The following is a 17,771-nucleotide window of genomic DNA, read 5'->3' on the forward strand; positions in this document are numbered from 1 at the left end:
AAATAATATCATCATATGAAAATAAATTGAGAAAAAAAAATCTCGAAATTGAAATCAATCACCTGCCACCGGTGAATTGAAAATATAAAAATGCACATCAATATTGCAACCATAACATACCATTGTGAAAAATTTAAACGATTCGTAATGAAAATGAACCAGGTTAAGTACTTAAAAATAGGTACAAAAATGTTCAGTTCTTTATAATGGAAAATGAAAAAAAGCTATTATTAGAAAGCCATACCATAAAATCCATAAATACATTCGTAAGAACCACAATATGCCAATAATCAGATATAACGAGGCTATCAATGCATATTTTCCCTACCCCCCCCCCCCCCCCCATCACAACCATCCTGCTCTCTTCATCATCTTTAAATTCAACCAAATTATTCTCATCTAGAATGACAACATAGTCAAAAAATGAGTGAAAAAATGGAAAGTGACGAGAGAGGGGAAAGCTGGAGAGGGGATGATGAAAAAAATCAACTCTAACGACTTTCAGGAAAAAAATTAATTTTAGAAGTTTTGCAATCTTAGAATTATTTTTGGTTTAAGAACTTTCAGATACCTACAACTAATTTATTGAAAAATGGGGCGTAGTTACCCAATTCTTTTGTTCAAACGACCATTATTGTTTTTCCACTGACTAACTTTCAAGCTAGCATCAGCGAAAAATCAAACGTGTCTTTTATTCATTCATTATGTAATCGAAAATAATTCATTTTTTTCCCTAGGCGAAAGAAAAAAATACGTAAATTTTCACCTCCCTCCCTCCACCTTCCAACCACTGATTACGTTTTCGATCCAACGCATTGATAGCTTCGTTAATAAAAAAAAAAACATTAAAATTATTATACGAGTAAAAATATTTGAAAAAGCATTTTAAAAAAGCATCATCATGCACACCAGGCATTATTATTTAAAACAAAAAATTAAAATCGAAAAAAAAAACACAGAAACGAAAAAACACCGTCATAATCGCCCATAGCTGCCGCACGTATCGCCACCGTAATTTACAGCCATTTTGTAAGAGGACTAGAGATTTCTTGTTAGCAAAGATCAATCACAACAACAAAATCACTAGTCTTCCATACAACCTTAGCGTACACAAACATGCTGTTGTTAGGAATTGTTTAACATTAAACCATGTAGTATTAGAGAGAAGACAGCAGAATACGAGCAATATTAGTCCAGCGAGCTGTGTAGAGTTAGTTGATTGATTTGATAAATCGAGGCACGAGCCTTGTCTAGAGTCGAAGAAATCGTACGATTTTTTCACACAACATCGGAACTGTTCCATTTTTATTTATTTAATTATTTTTGCAAGCTGTTACGCTGAATCATCATTTTCTTTAAAAAAAAAGCGTGAAAAAATCGAACCAATTCGACGACTCGTGTTACCAAGCCCTCGGCACCATTACTCGTTTACCGCGCGTCTCGATGCTTGCGAATTATGATTAATTAATATCCCATATGCACATGAATGTTAGTTAGTTGTTATTTCAAGCAATCCCAGATCGTAGAGCATGGCGAAACTTACCATTGTTGTAAGAGATACTGCGCCATTTGTATTTGGTTAGTCATACCGGTAATAGTAATAATTCTATCGTTAGAACCGGGTAAAGGTTCATCGATCGTGATATCGGCTCCGGATTCGATGCGTACTTTGCGTATTCTAGTACCACCTTTACCGATGATCGCACCAGCCAACTGAAAACACCAACGAGTAAAATTAACATCATCATCGTCTTTTTTACATTACGTTAAGTACCATCGAGGTATTCAAAAGGAACTCACATCTTTAGGAATTGTCACTTGAGTAGAACTTCTCGTACCAGGGCCGGCGCCGTTACCAATACCCCCCATTCCACGGGGAGCTGGAGGCATATTATAATCTATGTCTTCTTCGCCTGCAAACAACACCATCGGTGAGCAACCTTCCATCAAATCTGGACGCGCGCCGATTCCGGGAGCACCGCCGCCGCCGCCGCCACCACCGCCGCCAACGCCGACGCCGCCGCTGTTATACTCGCAATCGTCGACGCCGCCGTAGCCGCCTCTGAAACCTCCTCGAGCCGGTGGTCTGTAAAAAACAAACAAATTTTAAAATTAAAGAAAGGCGATCGCTTTTCTCAACAGCTCCATTACTTTCAGATTGAGCAATTTTTTCGAGATAAATTTATTGTTGCACACGAAAGTGAGTTGATTTGGCTTGACATTCATTAAATAAAATTTGAAAAAAAGGGGTGTAGTGGTACCGAAAAGAGTGGCTCAGTTCATACGCAAGACCATTACTGGAAGGGTATCTTGATTCTCCCCCCCCCCATCTTCAAAAAATCCTTCAGAAACTTTTCAATGCACACTCCACCTCCCCCTCAGCTGACGATGTCAATTCGTCGCAGAAAAACGAAAATCGACAAGTATTTTGAATCAAAATTACAAAAAAATAAATTTTTCAACAATGAATTTTTAAAAAACATTTCACGAGTTTAAAAAAAATTTCACCACTTTTTCTCAAATTTACATTAAAAGTTTGGTAAATCATATCAAAATTATCCTACGAGTACAATGCAAACGCACAGCATTACAGAAAGAGAACTCCCTCCTTTCCCTTCGGCCCTCATTCGCCAGATCATGAAAAAAAATTATCATACTATCATGCAAGAAAAAAAATGAACCATATTAGAACGATTTTTTTTTTCAAACATGAAAACTGGAAAAATACGAATTCAAAGATTGATAAATTGCTGTGAGTTAAAATTTTCTCATCTTTAAATTTGACAGTTTTTTTCAAGTTCAATTTGGGGAAGGACGAGAAGGGGGGGAGTCAGTCAAAATTTATTCAAGTCAAACATTTTCCTGGAAAATTTTTTCACAAAGAAATAAACATCCTGAAAGAGGAAAAAAACAAAATGGAAAACGTCAAAACGTTTGACAAAAAATTAACAATTTTTTTTTTACAATTTTGGCAGGATGCAGTTCAAAAGCTGAGCAGCAGAATACATCAACAAAAACCAATACCGGAGTAAGGAAAGTACTTAGGATGAGCAGGATTGTTGAGGAATAACCCCCCCCCCCCCAATACAATTTATCGACATCTTTTCGACTTTTTCGATAGGTGAACATCCTGGATATTTTTTGGTTGTGAAACATTTTCATTTTAATTCATTTCCAAAATTCATACCAAAATTAGGATCAAAATCAGAAAAAATTGGCTCAACATTTTTTTTTGAGCTTCGTCGATTTTTTTCTACAATAATTTTTGGCACTTTCTATTTTGAAAAATTATGACAGATTTCATCCTAAAATTTTTCATTTTCAAGTATTTTGAAGTAGCGGCTCTTTCAATTTCTAATCAGACATTTCAAAAAAAATTTCGAATGATTAGTATTTTTAATCATCTGATTATTAGTTTGAATTTTATGATGAAGTGAAAAGTCGATTTATTTATGTCATGACAAAAAGTTGTTCCAACAAATATTGGGAAAGCAGAAAATTCAGCGGAATCATCTCCAATTTTTGAACGTCGAAAGTAATAGAAAATTGTGGGGGGGGGAGGCGGAGGGTAGGGGTTGAAAATAGAAATTTTCAGAGCTTTTCTTCATAAAAATAAACAGGTTAAGAGGTTAATGACATCCAAAAAATTTGCAAACATATTCAAAGTTCAACTTGACTCGCAAGTGTACACATAAATTACGTCGAAACTCTTGCACAACTCACCCTCCTAAAGGCGCTCCTCGCGGTGGTGGTCCGCCACCAAATCGACCAGCTGGCGGTCCTCGTCCAACGGGACCACCTCGCATCGGTCCACGACCAGCATCGAAACCTGATCCGCCGCCGCCAGTACCGTAGCCGCCGTATTCGTCGGCGTAGTAATCGTCATAATTGTTCGGATCGTATGGTGTGTCTTGTCCTTTGATCGGTGCTTGCTGCGAACATAAATCAAATTCAGCAAATTAGATTATCGCTTCGATATAATTTAGAAAAAATCGACCTTCGAATTTCGCCTTAAAACAACCTAGATATGACTTTTATCGTCAAAAATCATAACTCTTACAACTGCTACATCTACGCTTATTCTCCTAATGAAATTGAAAAACGAAAAAAAAACTACCCATTTTTCCGATCAACTCGATCAATTTTCAGCCAATTTTATCGAAATATCAATTTGTACGTAATTTCGTTAAGAGATAAAACTCCACTGAGGCAGCTGCCATGCCATAAAATATCCCAGCTCGAGCTCACGCATTTCATATATTATTATGTATTCGCAGACGTAATAAATTTAACACTAAACGCACAAAACTAGCTGAGGCGACGCGCGAGGGTTAACAACAAAACAAAAATTCATACTTACTGTTCTGATTAATTCTAAAATTTCTTTCAAACATTCGATGGCGGTGCTACTGGCGCCAGTCAGTTGTACAACACGATCAGTACTGTCTGGGCAACAATTCGAGTAGATTTTAATTCTCGCGCCAGTTTTCTACAACAGAAAATAATTCACACCGTTAGAAGAGCGAGGCTCGGCAAAATACATAAATAAATGTACACAAAAAAATGAAATGAAAAAAAAAATACAATACAATGCACTATACGCAACGATAAAACATTCAAAAAAAAAAGGAATGAAAAAAAAAAGAAACGAATTCGTCAAGTGCCTATAAAACGCTGTCAACGTAAAATTGGACGAGGAAAAAGAGAGAAAAATGTATAACTTCAGCGTTTTAAAGGACACTTCACCAGCGATGAAAAGAAAGTCTCGTGAAAATGTTACCTATCTTCGATACTGTACCTATACTGAAAGTGCTACAACAATCGTCTGAGTTCTCACCTTATTTTATAGAATGTATGAACTATGAAAGTACGTACCTATATACCTAAAGATCCTCCTTCAATTTATACAAAAACAACAGTACACACAAGGCGGATTTTTCTTCTGTAGAACGTTTTGTGAATTTTTTATGATATTAAAAAATCAACAATTTTATTAGAATTGACGACATAAATTTTTTTTTCTCTTACTTTCCTGGTTTTTTGATTCTCTCCACTCTCCAAAACTGAATGTTTCAGTCTATGATACATAATTATTTTTGAGTATTCAAGTTTTCTAATCTGCTCTATTTCTCACAAAAAAAATTCAACAAAATTAGATACCAGTTTTTTTCAATTTATTCTGAAAGTTTCCGACCTCTTTCGCCAAAAAAAACTTCGAATTACACAAAAAAAATCAAAGAAAAAAAAAAAGAAAAATATTCTAAATCATTTTGAAAATGAGACCTGATTTTTCAAAACTTTTCCCAACATGTTGACAAATTCGTAGTTGAACGTTGAAGGAAGTTACACGTAATTTTTTCTAATTTTGAAAACGTAGAAGTCTGAATGGTACATAAATTAAAATAGGCTCAGATAAATAAACCGAAAATTTCAGACTTCCAACCCATAAAAAAACTAAGATTCGTGGCTTCAAACTCTAGAAAAAAAAGAAGGTAATTTTCGATAAAGGCGAAAAGAGCCCTCTCCCTCCCTCCCTCCCTCCCTCCCTCCCTCCCTCCCTCCCTCCAAAAAAACTCGAAAAAATTTATGAATATTTGTCCACTTGAAATTTGAACAAATTATTCACGTATTTTTGGAATCACCGAATACGTTTTTTTTTTGAGCTTTTGGACTCCTCGTATTTCTATAATATCCTGATGTGATGAATGAACGTGGTTTTCATTTTTCATTTTTAATAGGTTGTCAACGGGAATTTTCCAATCAAAAATCACAACTTTTCCATTGCAATTCAACAAATATTTTCAGATCAATTTATTCAACATTTACAGCTTGCCATTTTTCATTTCTGAACACTATGAGCATTACGAACAATGATTTTCCAATCAATAATTTTTTTCCTGAAATACTTGAGCTATTTTTCATTTTTATTTCGAAGGGGAGTATTTTTTCTAGTTGAAAATCTACTTTTCGCCTTTTCCGAATTCAATTTATCACTATTTTCAAAGAAAATTGTCAAAAATTACTCCTTTTGTACTTCTTATGCAACTGTGTAGGCAGCTAAACACTCTGTTCAAGCAGAATAAAAATGATTTGACAGACAATAAAAATCTTCCGAAAAAATTCAAATATTACACAGTTTTCAAAATTTTTTAAGCTACGGATCGGAGGAATCACTCGGATTGGAGATTAGAAATTTCCAGTACGTTCATTTCAGCTCGTTTGGCCAACACTAAGGGTCTGAGGAGAGCCTCATGTTTTAAAAATTCGATTCAATAAAATGCAAAAATAACCCACTGCAGCATACAAATTTCATATTCAATACTGGAATCATTTTTTTTGTTTTCGGGAGGGTAGTGAAGAAGAGAGGAGGTATTTCGTAATTATGGAATTGATTCCTCAACTTTTGAACAAATTTTCGGACCAATTAATCAATTCTTTTCACAATTTTGTTGAAATATCAAATTTCAAAAATCTGCTGGAGGCTCCAGGAATTTTCAAAAAGTCGCTGGAGGCTCCAAAGTGACTTGAACCCGCCTGAAGTCGTCTTCAGAGAGTGTTAAAATTAGAATGAAGAGTGAATTTACGCTTTTAATCTCCATTTGATGAAAATTTCAAGGTTTCAGAAATCTACTGGAGGTTTCAGTAATTTTCAAAAAATCGTTGGAGACTCCAAAACGACTTGAAATCCACCTGCAGTTGACTTCGTAGCGTATTGAAATTAGTTTGCAGAATGAATTTCGTCTTTCCAACTCCATTTATTATGAAATTTTGTGGGATGGGAATTTCAAGTTTCAAAAATCTGCTGGAGGCTCCAGAACTACTCTAAACAGTTTCCAATCGATTTGGCAAGTCGAAAATAGGGTATATCTCGAATTGAAGCTTTTTAGGTAAATTTGGTAAGATTTTGATTTTTCCCTTCATTTTTGGCCTAAATTTGATTTTCAAAAATTCACCAAAAATCGAAAAAGTCAGATGATAAATTTTTGCCTACTCTTTCGATCTACATATTTTGTAAGGTTTGAAAAATTTCGTGCAAGTCCCATGTTGGAACGCAAAATCTGCGATTTCGGCTGACCTGCCAATCAAAATGGCTACCATTTTGTGAGTAGGGCCTTGTTTTTTTTAGGACAAGCCTTATGCGGCCCCCCGACTATTTTGAATTACATTAATTGATTTTGGAAAAATCGTTGTCCATTCTAAGAAAAGAACTCTGACCTGGAGATCAATAAATCTTTGGGATTTTTTTAACCTGAATACACATTTGGAAATTTTATGAAATGATTAGGAAAAAAAACAAAATAACTTTCTTCTCAAGCACCCTTTCTTTCTCCCCCTCCTCCTCCCATCAAAGCAAAAAATTCAAATCCATAATGTAAACTAATAAACACCATACCTTCAATCAGTTTTATAAGTTCTAAAACCTCGCACCCCCTCTCCTATTCATCTCATCATCGACTTATCCCGCAAGATAGTCCTCTTTCGAGTTATTTATTTCAATATTCTCGCATACAAAAGGGGTTCGAAAATCTCTCCCGAACAGAGTCATCGACTCTCGAGCCCCGAATCTTGTAAAAATGTTAAATTTGCTCCAATAACAATACGTGCCAGCCAATTTAGTGAACGTTGACACGCATAAAGAAGTAGCAAAAAAAATAAAAATAAGATGAGACGTCAAGCGACTGTCGCAGCAGAAAGAAGGTAACAAAATACACGAGAGGTTCGACTCGGATGCCACGCACTTCACTATCATTGCCATTCTCTTCTTGTGCGTGTCGTGTAGTGTAGGAGTATCTTCTTAACAAACGCATAGTAAATACACCGACAATAATATAATGGCAAGAAGAAGGCATAATATAAGAGAAGGGTGAAACGAACAGACAGAGAAAGGAATTACACTCGAAAAATTCGTATTTTTTTTATTCCTATTATTATTCTTTACCTCTCTTAATTCCTTGACTTTTCCGCCGCCTTTTCCAATTATACATCCAGCTTGGCTTTGATGAACAAGTACTCTTAAGTCGACATCGTCTACCGTACTATTTTCGTCTACTGCGCCTCGGTTTTGTTTTCCTCTGCCTCCGGCCTGTAAAAATAAAACATCGACGATAAATAATATTCAGATTTAAACATCTATAAATTATACATAGTACAAAAGCGAGGGAAAAATGATGGTCGACAAAAATTATACCAAGTTGGATACGATGACGAACGAACAAAGTGCTCTTATGGGGTCATGTACTCCTACGAGTTGGAGTACACAGTACGTACACCCCCTCTACACATAAATCTACGGCATATAAATACGTATTTCCTCCCTAATACGACGAGTCGAGTCGTCTTCGTGTAGTTTTCCATCGATGTAGCTTTAGGTATCAATCCAGTCGTAAATTTTATAGGTACGAGTAATTTTATGTGGTACGTCGTCGTCCATATTGCTTATCGATGCAGATCATCCATCGTTCACGTCCGGTGCAACGGACAGTCCAGTCCAATCCAATCGACTCGTGTATACATTGACCCAAAGTCCGTCTTGGAAAAGGTGATTGATATTTTAATCAAAGCGTATAAAAACTTCAAAAGCCACCCTTCTCGTTACTCGTTATTTCCTCCACACACACACACACACACACACACAAAGACCAGCACAGAACCTAGCTACTGGTAATTTTTTACTCCACTTTCTCCCCTACACCTTTCGCAAATTGGGGAGAACTTTTAGGTACGTATGAAAGAACAGTGAACACAGATAAGGTAGCAGGTAGAGGTACAAGGTAGCTAGGTACACGCTGGTCCCTGCTCAACGTTGCTTTCTCGCTCGTTTATTCGTCGGCTGGTGCTCTCTTTTGTGAAGCGGCAACGACGACGACGACGACGCTTTCGTCGTTTAATTTACCTAATTCATTACGTCAATTTTCATTTTATAAACTAAATGACAGCTTTAGTAAATCCTCAACGGGCGAATTAGCCGATAAAATTATCTTTCGCCGTGGCTCGTATATTTTTTCTTCCTCATTTTCGTTCTGCTCTCTCCTCGGTCCTCTCTTCTTGGTACAATGAACTTCACGATCTCATTCATACGGTTGATTTTTTTTCGTGCTTTTTTTATTTCGCTAATGGCGTATTTATGTAAGTACGTCGAACAACGAACGCCGAGTTAGTTTTTATAGTTCTTTTTTTCCACTTTATTTTCGCGGATTATTTAGTAGTACTAGGTGCCTGAATCGAAAAGGAAATACAAGAAATGTACCATCGTCAAAGAGGTACGTAGACGAAAGGTACGAGTAAGATACTCGATTCGGTAGCGATATACTTAGTTGCACAATGCGATGAGTTTTTGCTTCTAATTCGATCAATGTCGTTAAAATGAGGCATTTTGATGGTTCTTTGATTTCAAGAATGCGCCAAAACACCTTTTGGACTTCCAAAATTTTGGTCATTTGAAAATACGAGTTCGTTATTTTATCATTTTTGTTCACGCAGCCTTTCTTCAGGAATAATAATTTACGAATTTTGGAGTAGTATCAAAATCAACGCAACATTTAAAAAATCAAATTTTGATACTCATTTATAATTCAAAACCAGGTTCACATATTTTTTTTCAAATTTAAAAGAGCCTGATCCAAGAAAAAATTGTACAGGAAAATATGCTTTAAAAAACGTGGTTAAAATCTGAGATTTTATGGTGAATGTTCCCTTTTGTGGCACGTAGGTACATATGTACTAGGTAGTCTTTATTATTATGACGTCTCGCTTTTTTACGCTGTCACATCCTGAAGTTGCTATTTGTACCATGAAAAAGTGATAGATCACAAATTTTTTTTTGATTTTTCAAAGGTCCAAAAAATTGTACCTACCCAGAGGGCTCTTTTCAAGGTTGAAAAAATCAAAAAAGATGGAAAAAAGTTACTGAAAATTCTCAATTTTTAAGATGATCTTTTTATCATACAGAAACCTCCATTGACAATCTATTTTTACAAAAAATTTCTATATTCCAAATTTTTGTAAGTTTTTTAAAATCCTGGGGGGCTTTGTATAGACCCATAAATTGACCAAACGAAAAAATTGATGTATTTCTTCATTTTTTCATTCACTTCAACTCTTCAGGAATTTTTGATTGATTTTTTAATATTTTTTTACATTAGGGTGGGGGGACTCAGTACAAAATAAATCAACATTGTTTGAAGGACTAGTTACAGTTTTTTTTTTCTACAGTAAATCAGTCAAAAAAGGACTTTTTGACTAAAATGCACTGCAATAATAAACGTGGAAAATTTCTCAGAAAAAAAATTTAAAAAAATAACTCAATTACCCACAGAATTTGAAAAAAATCAAAAAATAACAATTTTAAAATCTACATTATCTAAAAAAGAGATCAAAAAATAAAAATGCATTCGTAAAATATTCCAATTATCACCAATAAGATTTTTCTAAATCTTATACTAAAACCTTTTCTCAAAAATAAAAAATAAATTTATTCTAAAAAAAATAACTTTGATTGCCAAAAAAAGCTTGAAAAGTAACCACAAAAAAGGTTACAAAACGTGAGCAAAAAATTTCAAAGAAGAAAAAATCTTATTTTTTTTCCTATTTTAAGGCAATTTTTGGCAAAAACAAGACATTAACAATTTCTGGGAAGAAAGTCAAAAAATGAGATTTTTGGATAACTTATGGAAAAAAGAGCAACTTTTTGGAATTTTTTTTCGGCAAAAAACAATATTTTTAATTTTGTTAGAAAAAGATAATTTTTGACAAAAAGCAAGACATTGGCAATTTTAGCGGAAAAAGAAGAACTTTTTGGGAATTTTCGGTCAGAAAGTGATTTCAGACAAAAAAACAAGACTTTTTCATCTAGATAATTTTTGGAAAAAAGTGAAAATTTTTAGCAGTTTTACCAAGCTAGAATTTATGTCAAAAAACAAAAATTTGACAATTTCAATTTTGCTAAAAAACCAAGGTTTTGTCAATTTCTGAAAAAACGAGAATTTTAGACAATTTTTGGAGACGCAAAAAGTCGGATTTTTTGGCAACTATTACCAAAAAAAAAAAAATGATACTTTTTCGCAATTTTTGTCAAAAAAACGATGCTTTATTGACTTCAGTTAAAAAACGGCAACTTTTGGAATTTTTTACGAAAATGCGACAATTTTCAGCAAGAAATGAGACTAGTAGGCAATTTTGACAAAATGCGAGATTTTTTGGTATTTTTGGCGAAAAACGTGACTTTGACAATTTTAGCAAAAAACACTGCTTTGTACTTACGGGAAAATCAAATTATTAAAAATTCGTAAAAAAAAAAGTATCTTTGGTAACCGAAACTTTAAAAAAGTAATCAAAATTGACTTTTATCACCTATAGGTAGTCACTTGGTTACTTGAAAAGTTACCGAGTGCGAGCCCTACTATTACCAAAATCATTTTCATTTATTGAATACGGTATAACTGGAAAATATGTTATTTATACTACTAATATACTTCATTAATACAACACATAAATGAAGAAAAAAGTAGTAGTAAAAATATTTACTGTAGTCCACAAGCGAAACTAATTAACCGAGAAGCAGATTAATTAGCATTATTATGGACGAATAAAAACTAAACATTAGTTCAAATGATATAGTAAAATTAAATTTATGATTTTGAATCGAAAAGAACAAACTGGGAAAACAGAATTACTTCAAACGTTGGGGCAACAACAAATAAATTAATGCATTTCAAGTAGACAGCTTTATAAAGCGGTTTCAGAGTCTTGAATCGAAAAATTAAGATTAGAGCTCCGTAGCTTCTATTTCAGTTCTATTTTTCCGATGAACACGATAATTGCGGCTTCATTTTCTTCAATAACAGTTTGACCAATAAATCAAAACCAGCTTTCATAAAAAACGTTCAAAAAATGCATTTTCAATGTCAAAATACGGGGTTTTCAGGTAGCTTTTATCTTTTTGAAGAACCCCCTTCCCTTCCCTCCTCATGACGTCATTATTCGTCAGTAGCCCTGTAGGGCAAATAATTCATAATGCCGAAATCAGCATCCTAAAAACTTACATTTCGGTATCGATATCGTGTTTTTCAAAATCTTTGAATTTTTTATCCCCCTCCTCCCACCCTTTTTCAGTGGAACTATTCACGTTCTGTCGGACAAATTCAAGCGACATTCTAAAAACCTACTAATTGAATAAAAAGCCCAGAAATACTTCAAATTAACGCGCCAAATAAACATAAATGATTTCCCAAATACAGTGGAACCTTTTGACTTTTACTGCTTTGCATACTTTATCACCTACATACGCACAAAGGTCACATTTCACGTACAAATACAGCGAAAAAAAGTATTAGCTGGAAAAGGAAAAATAAGAATGAAGACTTTCAAGCAACTACCAACATATAGGTAGAGTGATTCGTATGTGTATATTCCAACAATCAGACCCTTTTCACAATAAAACGTCGTGTCGTTTAACAAATTCGAGCATCGGATAGGTCGTATGTGCGAATTTAAAACATCCCGATGTCCGATGAAAATTAACTTAGCGAACGTAACTCGCCCACTTGACGATAAAATCACAGCCCCGATTAAAATACAACGACGTTACATCGACACAACAACCAGCTAACTCAAGTTCACAATGAAATAAAAACGTTTGAGGCGAACAAGGTCCGAATGAAAATTGAAATTTATAACACATTTCAAAGTGGAAAGAACACCCAACCATCTCGTATCAACATCGTATACTCGAGCAGATGTATTAACCCGAGAAAAAGAAATTTTCGCGAGTTTTTCACTTAGTGGATTTCCTTCGTTTTCCATCTTGATCCGGATAGTACATAAAATGGAAAACGTAGACAAGAAGGGTACCTTTTCAAAAAAAAAAAAACGTAAAACGAATCGAATCTCGTTGAAATTTTTTCACGCCCGTTTTCTTTTTTCAACGTCTTAATTCGATCGAGGAAAAAAAAAATCGCTTTAAATAGACGCAGCTTCTTTGAACATTTCAAAGCGACAACTTCGTACGAACGGATTTCAAAGCAACCAAATGACCGAGAGTAAAAAACTGGGAAAAAAATCCAAGTCCTCCAGACACACAGAAGTTAATCCGTACTCCGTAGAGACCAATACATCAATAAGATTGCCTACAACGAGAAAATATTATCGTCGTAATTTTCTTCGCGAAATAAGTAAATTTCATTTTGCGCTTATAGAACCGCAATCCGATAAGTATTTCGGAAGTCTGCGAAAAGAAAAAAAATCAACGTCACCTGATAGGTACGAACACGTGTCTAAAATTTCATTATTTTCATCACGTACGTAAATATGTACCACCATTTTTCTTCTTCCAATGCATCATTTGTTTATTTTGTATATTACAAATTTTCAACTCGTGTTTTTTCAGCCGCATGCTCACTCCTTTTTCGAGTCTGGTACCAAGCTTTCATTAGCACAAAGAGGTCTAAATCTGTAATATCCACAACTGCGCCAACAATTCTCTTCATAGCAGCACCGATCAATAATCAGACACTTTTCTCACTCGTTACACTTTGTCAAACATACACCGGCACACGAAAAAAAAAGAGGAAAAGTTGACCGAAAAGTTGAACGAGGTGAACTATAAACGAAACGTGTCCAGAACAACACTACTCAAAGGATAAAAGCCAACACGAGCTTTCGAGGATCAAACTCCTCTTCTCTCCTCTGCCTACATCACGCGATTCTTTCTTTCTAGGCATCTAACTCGTTTCTCTGCTGTGTTGTTTTTTCAATTTGCCAACCTGAATCGTGCATACAAAAGCGATAATTCATTTAAAACGCGAATTTTTCACTCAATAATTGAAGATTCATTCGACTTCAATGCGAGATAACCAGCTGTATTGATCCCTTCCTTCGACTATACAGTCTGCACCCCCTGCTGGTCTTCATTTCCATAAAAAAAAGGGATGCTTTTTATTCGAGCTCGAAATTCAACTTACGTATTCTTCGCGATAGATTATGTTCCCGTAAATAAAGCGAGATACAAGAATACAAGCAAAGAACTATATTTACCGAGAGTTAAACTTTGAAGCAATTTTGCTAAAAACGATAATTTCTGACAATAAATTTACAAAATACAAAACTTTTGCAATATTTGCAAAAGCAGAACTTTTGGCAATTATTTGGCAAAAAAGTAACATTTTTTCGCAATTTTTGTCAAAAAATCTGGAATATTTTGCAACTTTTTGATAAAAAGGGAGACGTATCGGTAATTTTTGCAAAAATGCTCAACTTTTGGTTTAAGGTACACAAAAAGGGGAGGGGCGAGGTAAGTTGTTTTTTTTTTGTTTTTAGCGAAAAACGAGATTTTTTGATAATTTTTTACAAAAAGCAACACTACTTATTCTTCTCAATTATTGGCAAAAAAGTGATACTTTTTCTCAATTTTGACCAAAAAAAAGCATTTTGGAAAAAAATAGACTTCTTGGATTTTTTTTTTGCAAGAAATCACAAAAGAAACAAGACTTTTTGGCAACTTTGAAAGAAGCAGATTCAATCATTTGGGAAACTTTGGCCCGCAAGCAAACATTACAGTACAGCTCAAATTGGATTTTTTTTTTTAGGAAAGCTCGAATTTGATTATTGATGAAAATTAAAATCACAGAAAAGTTACATATTCAGAAATAAAACTTGTCGAGACAAACGTATTCTCAAGATACAACATTGTGAATTTTCAAAAAAAAAACCTGATTTGTAAGCAGGCATAAAATTAGCAAATTTTTGTAAAATAAAAAATCCGGATGAATTCCTGATGATTGACTTGAAATGAAATTTTGGGACACTACTTCTGCAGAAAAACAACAAATTTTACCATTTATATTTGATTTTTTTGGCCCAGAAATGGAGTTGAGGGAATAATAGTTTGAAAATTAGACAAAAATATTTTATCGTAAAAAGGTTTCCATCGGTCCAAAAATGTGCTACATAATTACATAGAGCCCAAACAGAGATATTTCGCTACTGTCTGGATTAAATCTTTTTTTCTCGAGCCTTGCAGTTTTTCATCGATTTTCTTCAAGAGACGACAACGATATTTTATTTTTTAAAACTCATTTTGAACAATTTTTTTTTTCGAAATTCAGGACACTGAGCTCGACCTGATTCGAGAAGCATCTCAACGATCGTGATCCATTTCTTCTATGCATCCACTAAATTTGATTTCTTGAAATTCGCTTCCAAATTAATTAAAAAAGCACATGGCACATTCGTACTAATTATCACGACCAACTATCCGCTAAAAAATCCACAAAAATGACGAACTCTCTAGCCAGCTCCCTTCTAACTTCTTAATCGTCGTGTTTTCTCGAGTGTATCAAATTTTGGCAAAACAATATACTCATTAAAAATTATTCTCAAGTGCCTCGGTCGTGATAAATTCAAAATACACAGTATTTTTCAACGGCGACGACGAAACGAAGCGACCTCTCAACAGCCATCTAATACACCACGTCTGCTGTGCTGAATTCGACAATAATCTCACCGCACTGTGCGCTGTATACCTTCGCTGAGTCGCCTTCACCCCATTATAAAACTCTTCGCACCTAGTTCTTTCCACCCTAGTTGCCTCGTTACTGGCGAAAAACACCTCATAACAAACACAAGCTCACATCGATTGAACAAATACACAAGCCAGTGTACCACACAAGCACATACACTCCATAATAAAATACGTATATATAACATACTCTGTAAATGATGACTCGCCAACTCGTCACGATATCCATCTGACACGTACACGTCAGCTGGCACTTGTACACTGTGTACTATAGCCCGTAGCATGACACAATCCTATAAAAATTATCACCACCTTCTATAAGCGAAGGATAAACGAAGTAATCCTTCACGCTACTGCTTCTTCAAGTATACGAGTCAACTCTTCAGCAATCGGATTAACGTCAAATAAAAATATCAAATACATCCCATAATATGAGTACTCATTACTCATATACTCGAACGTAATACGTACAATAAAAAGAGCACAATGTTCATCGTCATCTTATACACATAAACACTCGCGGTTAGTAAAACAAGAATATTATTTGGGTAGGAAAAAACAACAACAACAAACACAAGTTATAGCAACGAGCAATCTTACATTATGTGTACTTTTCTACTCACCGATGAATTTTCCAAATTCGGCAAAACTTCGTTAATAACATTGACAGCATTCTCAAACGTAGAAATTACAGTCAAAATACTGTGGTAAAAATAAAAAAGCAAAAATTAATATTACAATTAGGTATTATAAATTAGATATCAACTACATGGTCGTCTTAATAAATATGATTTTGTGACGGGTCGAAACCTCGCAGAAAAATATTCGGACAGGTAAAGAAGAAAAATATCTAGGTACCTCGACTTATAGGCTACTTAACATTAAAGAGAAAAAAAAATAACAGAAAACGAACAAGGGTATCTTAAAGGACAATCCTAAATCTGAAAGTCTGCGATATTCATCCAAGATGTCTATCGCCGACCTTACTTACACACTTAAATCTAAGCTATTCTCGACTCACCCCTTTTGTGATCAGGAAAAATCTGACGAATGGAATTTCAAAACTTTAAATGCATCGTAGCTACAAAAGATCGATTCGAATCATTCTGAAGACTTTTTGTGAGAGCGAATATTTCATTCTGTCGTTCAGATTTTTGGTTTAAAATGGAGAAAAAATGGTTTCGACAGGGATTATTTTTCTAGTTTGAGGGACAAGGGTAACCTAAAATGAAGGAAATTGTGGAGAGGATGTCAAGGAATTTGCGTATGAATTTTTTTCTTCGAAGGACTCGCAGGGGAGGCGTTACGTGGGTTTTTGATGCTGGGAAGGGTTTTTAGGAGCCTAACGACACAGATACCGTAGCGATAAAAATTTCCAAATTTCATCTGTTAGATTTATACCGAGCACCAAAGGGGTTAACATACAAAGGCACGACACGAGACCCTTATAAAAATCACCAAAAAATACCCGAACGAGTATTTCATCGTGCCTTATCAAGCCCTGATCATTCTTCAAACACAACTACAAGTACGTTCGTCGACACTCCTCCGTTTCCCTTCTCATATGTACGAAGAGAAACGTAAGAAAACCTCAATTCAAATACACGTTTGCTTCCTTTGTTTTATTTTCTTTTGACCATAGACCAAAAAAAGGGAGTTATTCACACCCCCCAACTCGAAATATGAAAACAAAGTTGGCTTATTTAAGGAACAGACAACAAGGTGTATTGACACCTCAGTGCTCATGTATTTGGATTTTCGTGGTCGATCGAGGTAATTGTGTAGGCGGTAGGTAATATTGTAGGCAAGTGTACATAAATGTATTGTATGAAAGTCAATGCGTAGATTGAATAGGAAACAAGATGTCCATATTGTGTACAATGAAGATAATCGTACCTCTAGATTGCGTTGCGTTATTATTTTAGCAACCACAGCACACTCAAGGAGGCTGCCATTGTTAAATCGTAGTAATCAACAAAAACAAACCCGCCGAAAGGCTAGGTAGATACTCGAGAACAAAATGCGAATAGGTACAACCATCTTTAGGATAAAGAAGGGTAAATACGCAACCATTGATTTTTCCACTTAAACAACAGCACAACAAAGAAACCGAGACAGACTTATGCAGAAAGTGTAGAAAAAAGACAGAGAAGACCGATAAAATAAGGTACCAGGTACCTATTCATCAATGAAATATTGTTGTGCGCGGAGCCTTTGATTTCGCTTCTCGACAGCCTTTCATTAAATAACAAAATAC

The 17,771-nt window shown here is 34.9% G+C and overlaps 1 protein-coding gene across 4 annotated transcripts in view; it reads right to left on the reverse strand.

Annotated features, from left to right (window-relative positions):
• The window catches only part of HnRNP-K (Heterogeneous nuclear ribonucleoprotein K), a 71,232-nt gene that overhangs the window by 2,790 nt on the left and 50,671 nt on the right, over positions 1–17,771 (reverse strand). For all 4 annotated transcript variants that reach the window (XM_065358194.1, XM_065358195.1, XM_065358196.1 and 1 more), the window contains 6 exons: positions 16,138–16,216; positions 7,940–8,083; positions 4,361–4,489; positions 3,724–3,932; positions 1,801–2,086; positions 1,544–1,713 (listed from right to left, as the gene is read on the reverse strand). In XM_065358194.1, the coding sequence (XP_065214266.1) occupies positions 1,544–1,713; positions 1,801–2,086; positions 3,724–3,932; positions 4,361–4,489; positions 7,940–8,083; positions 16,138–16,216 (1,017 nt within the window). The remainder of the gene's footprint in view (positions 1–1,543; positions 1,714–1,800; positions 2,087–3,723; positions 3,933–4,360; positions 4,490–7,939; positions 8,084–16,137; positions 16,217–17,771) is intronic.

The sequence above is a fragment of the Planococcus citri genome, chromosome 3 (genome assembly GCF_950023065.1).
Source record: "Planococcus citri chromosome 3, ihPlaCitr1.1, whole genome shotgun sequence".
In the NCBI taxonomy this organism is placed as follows: domain Eukaryota; kingdom Metazoa; phylum Arthropoda; class Insecta; order Hemiptera; family Pseudococcidae; genus Planococcus; species Planococcus citri.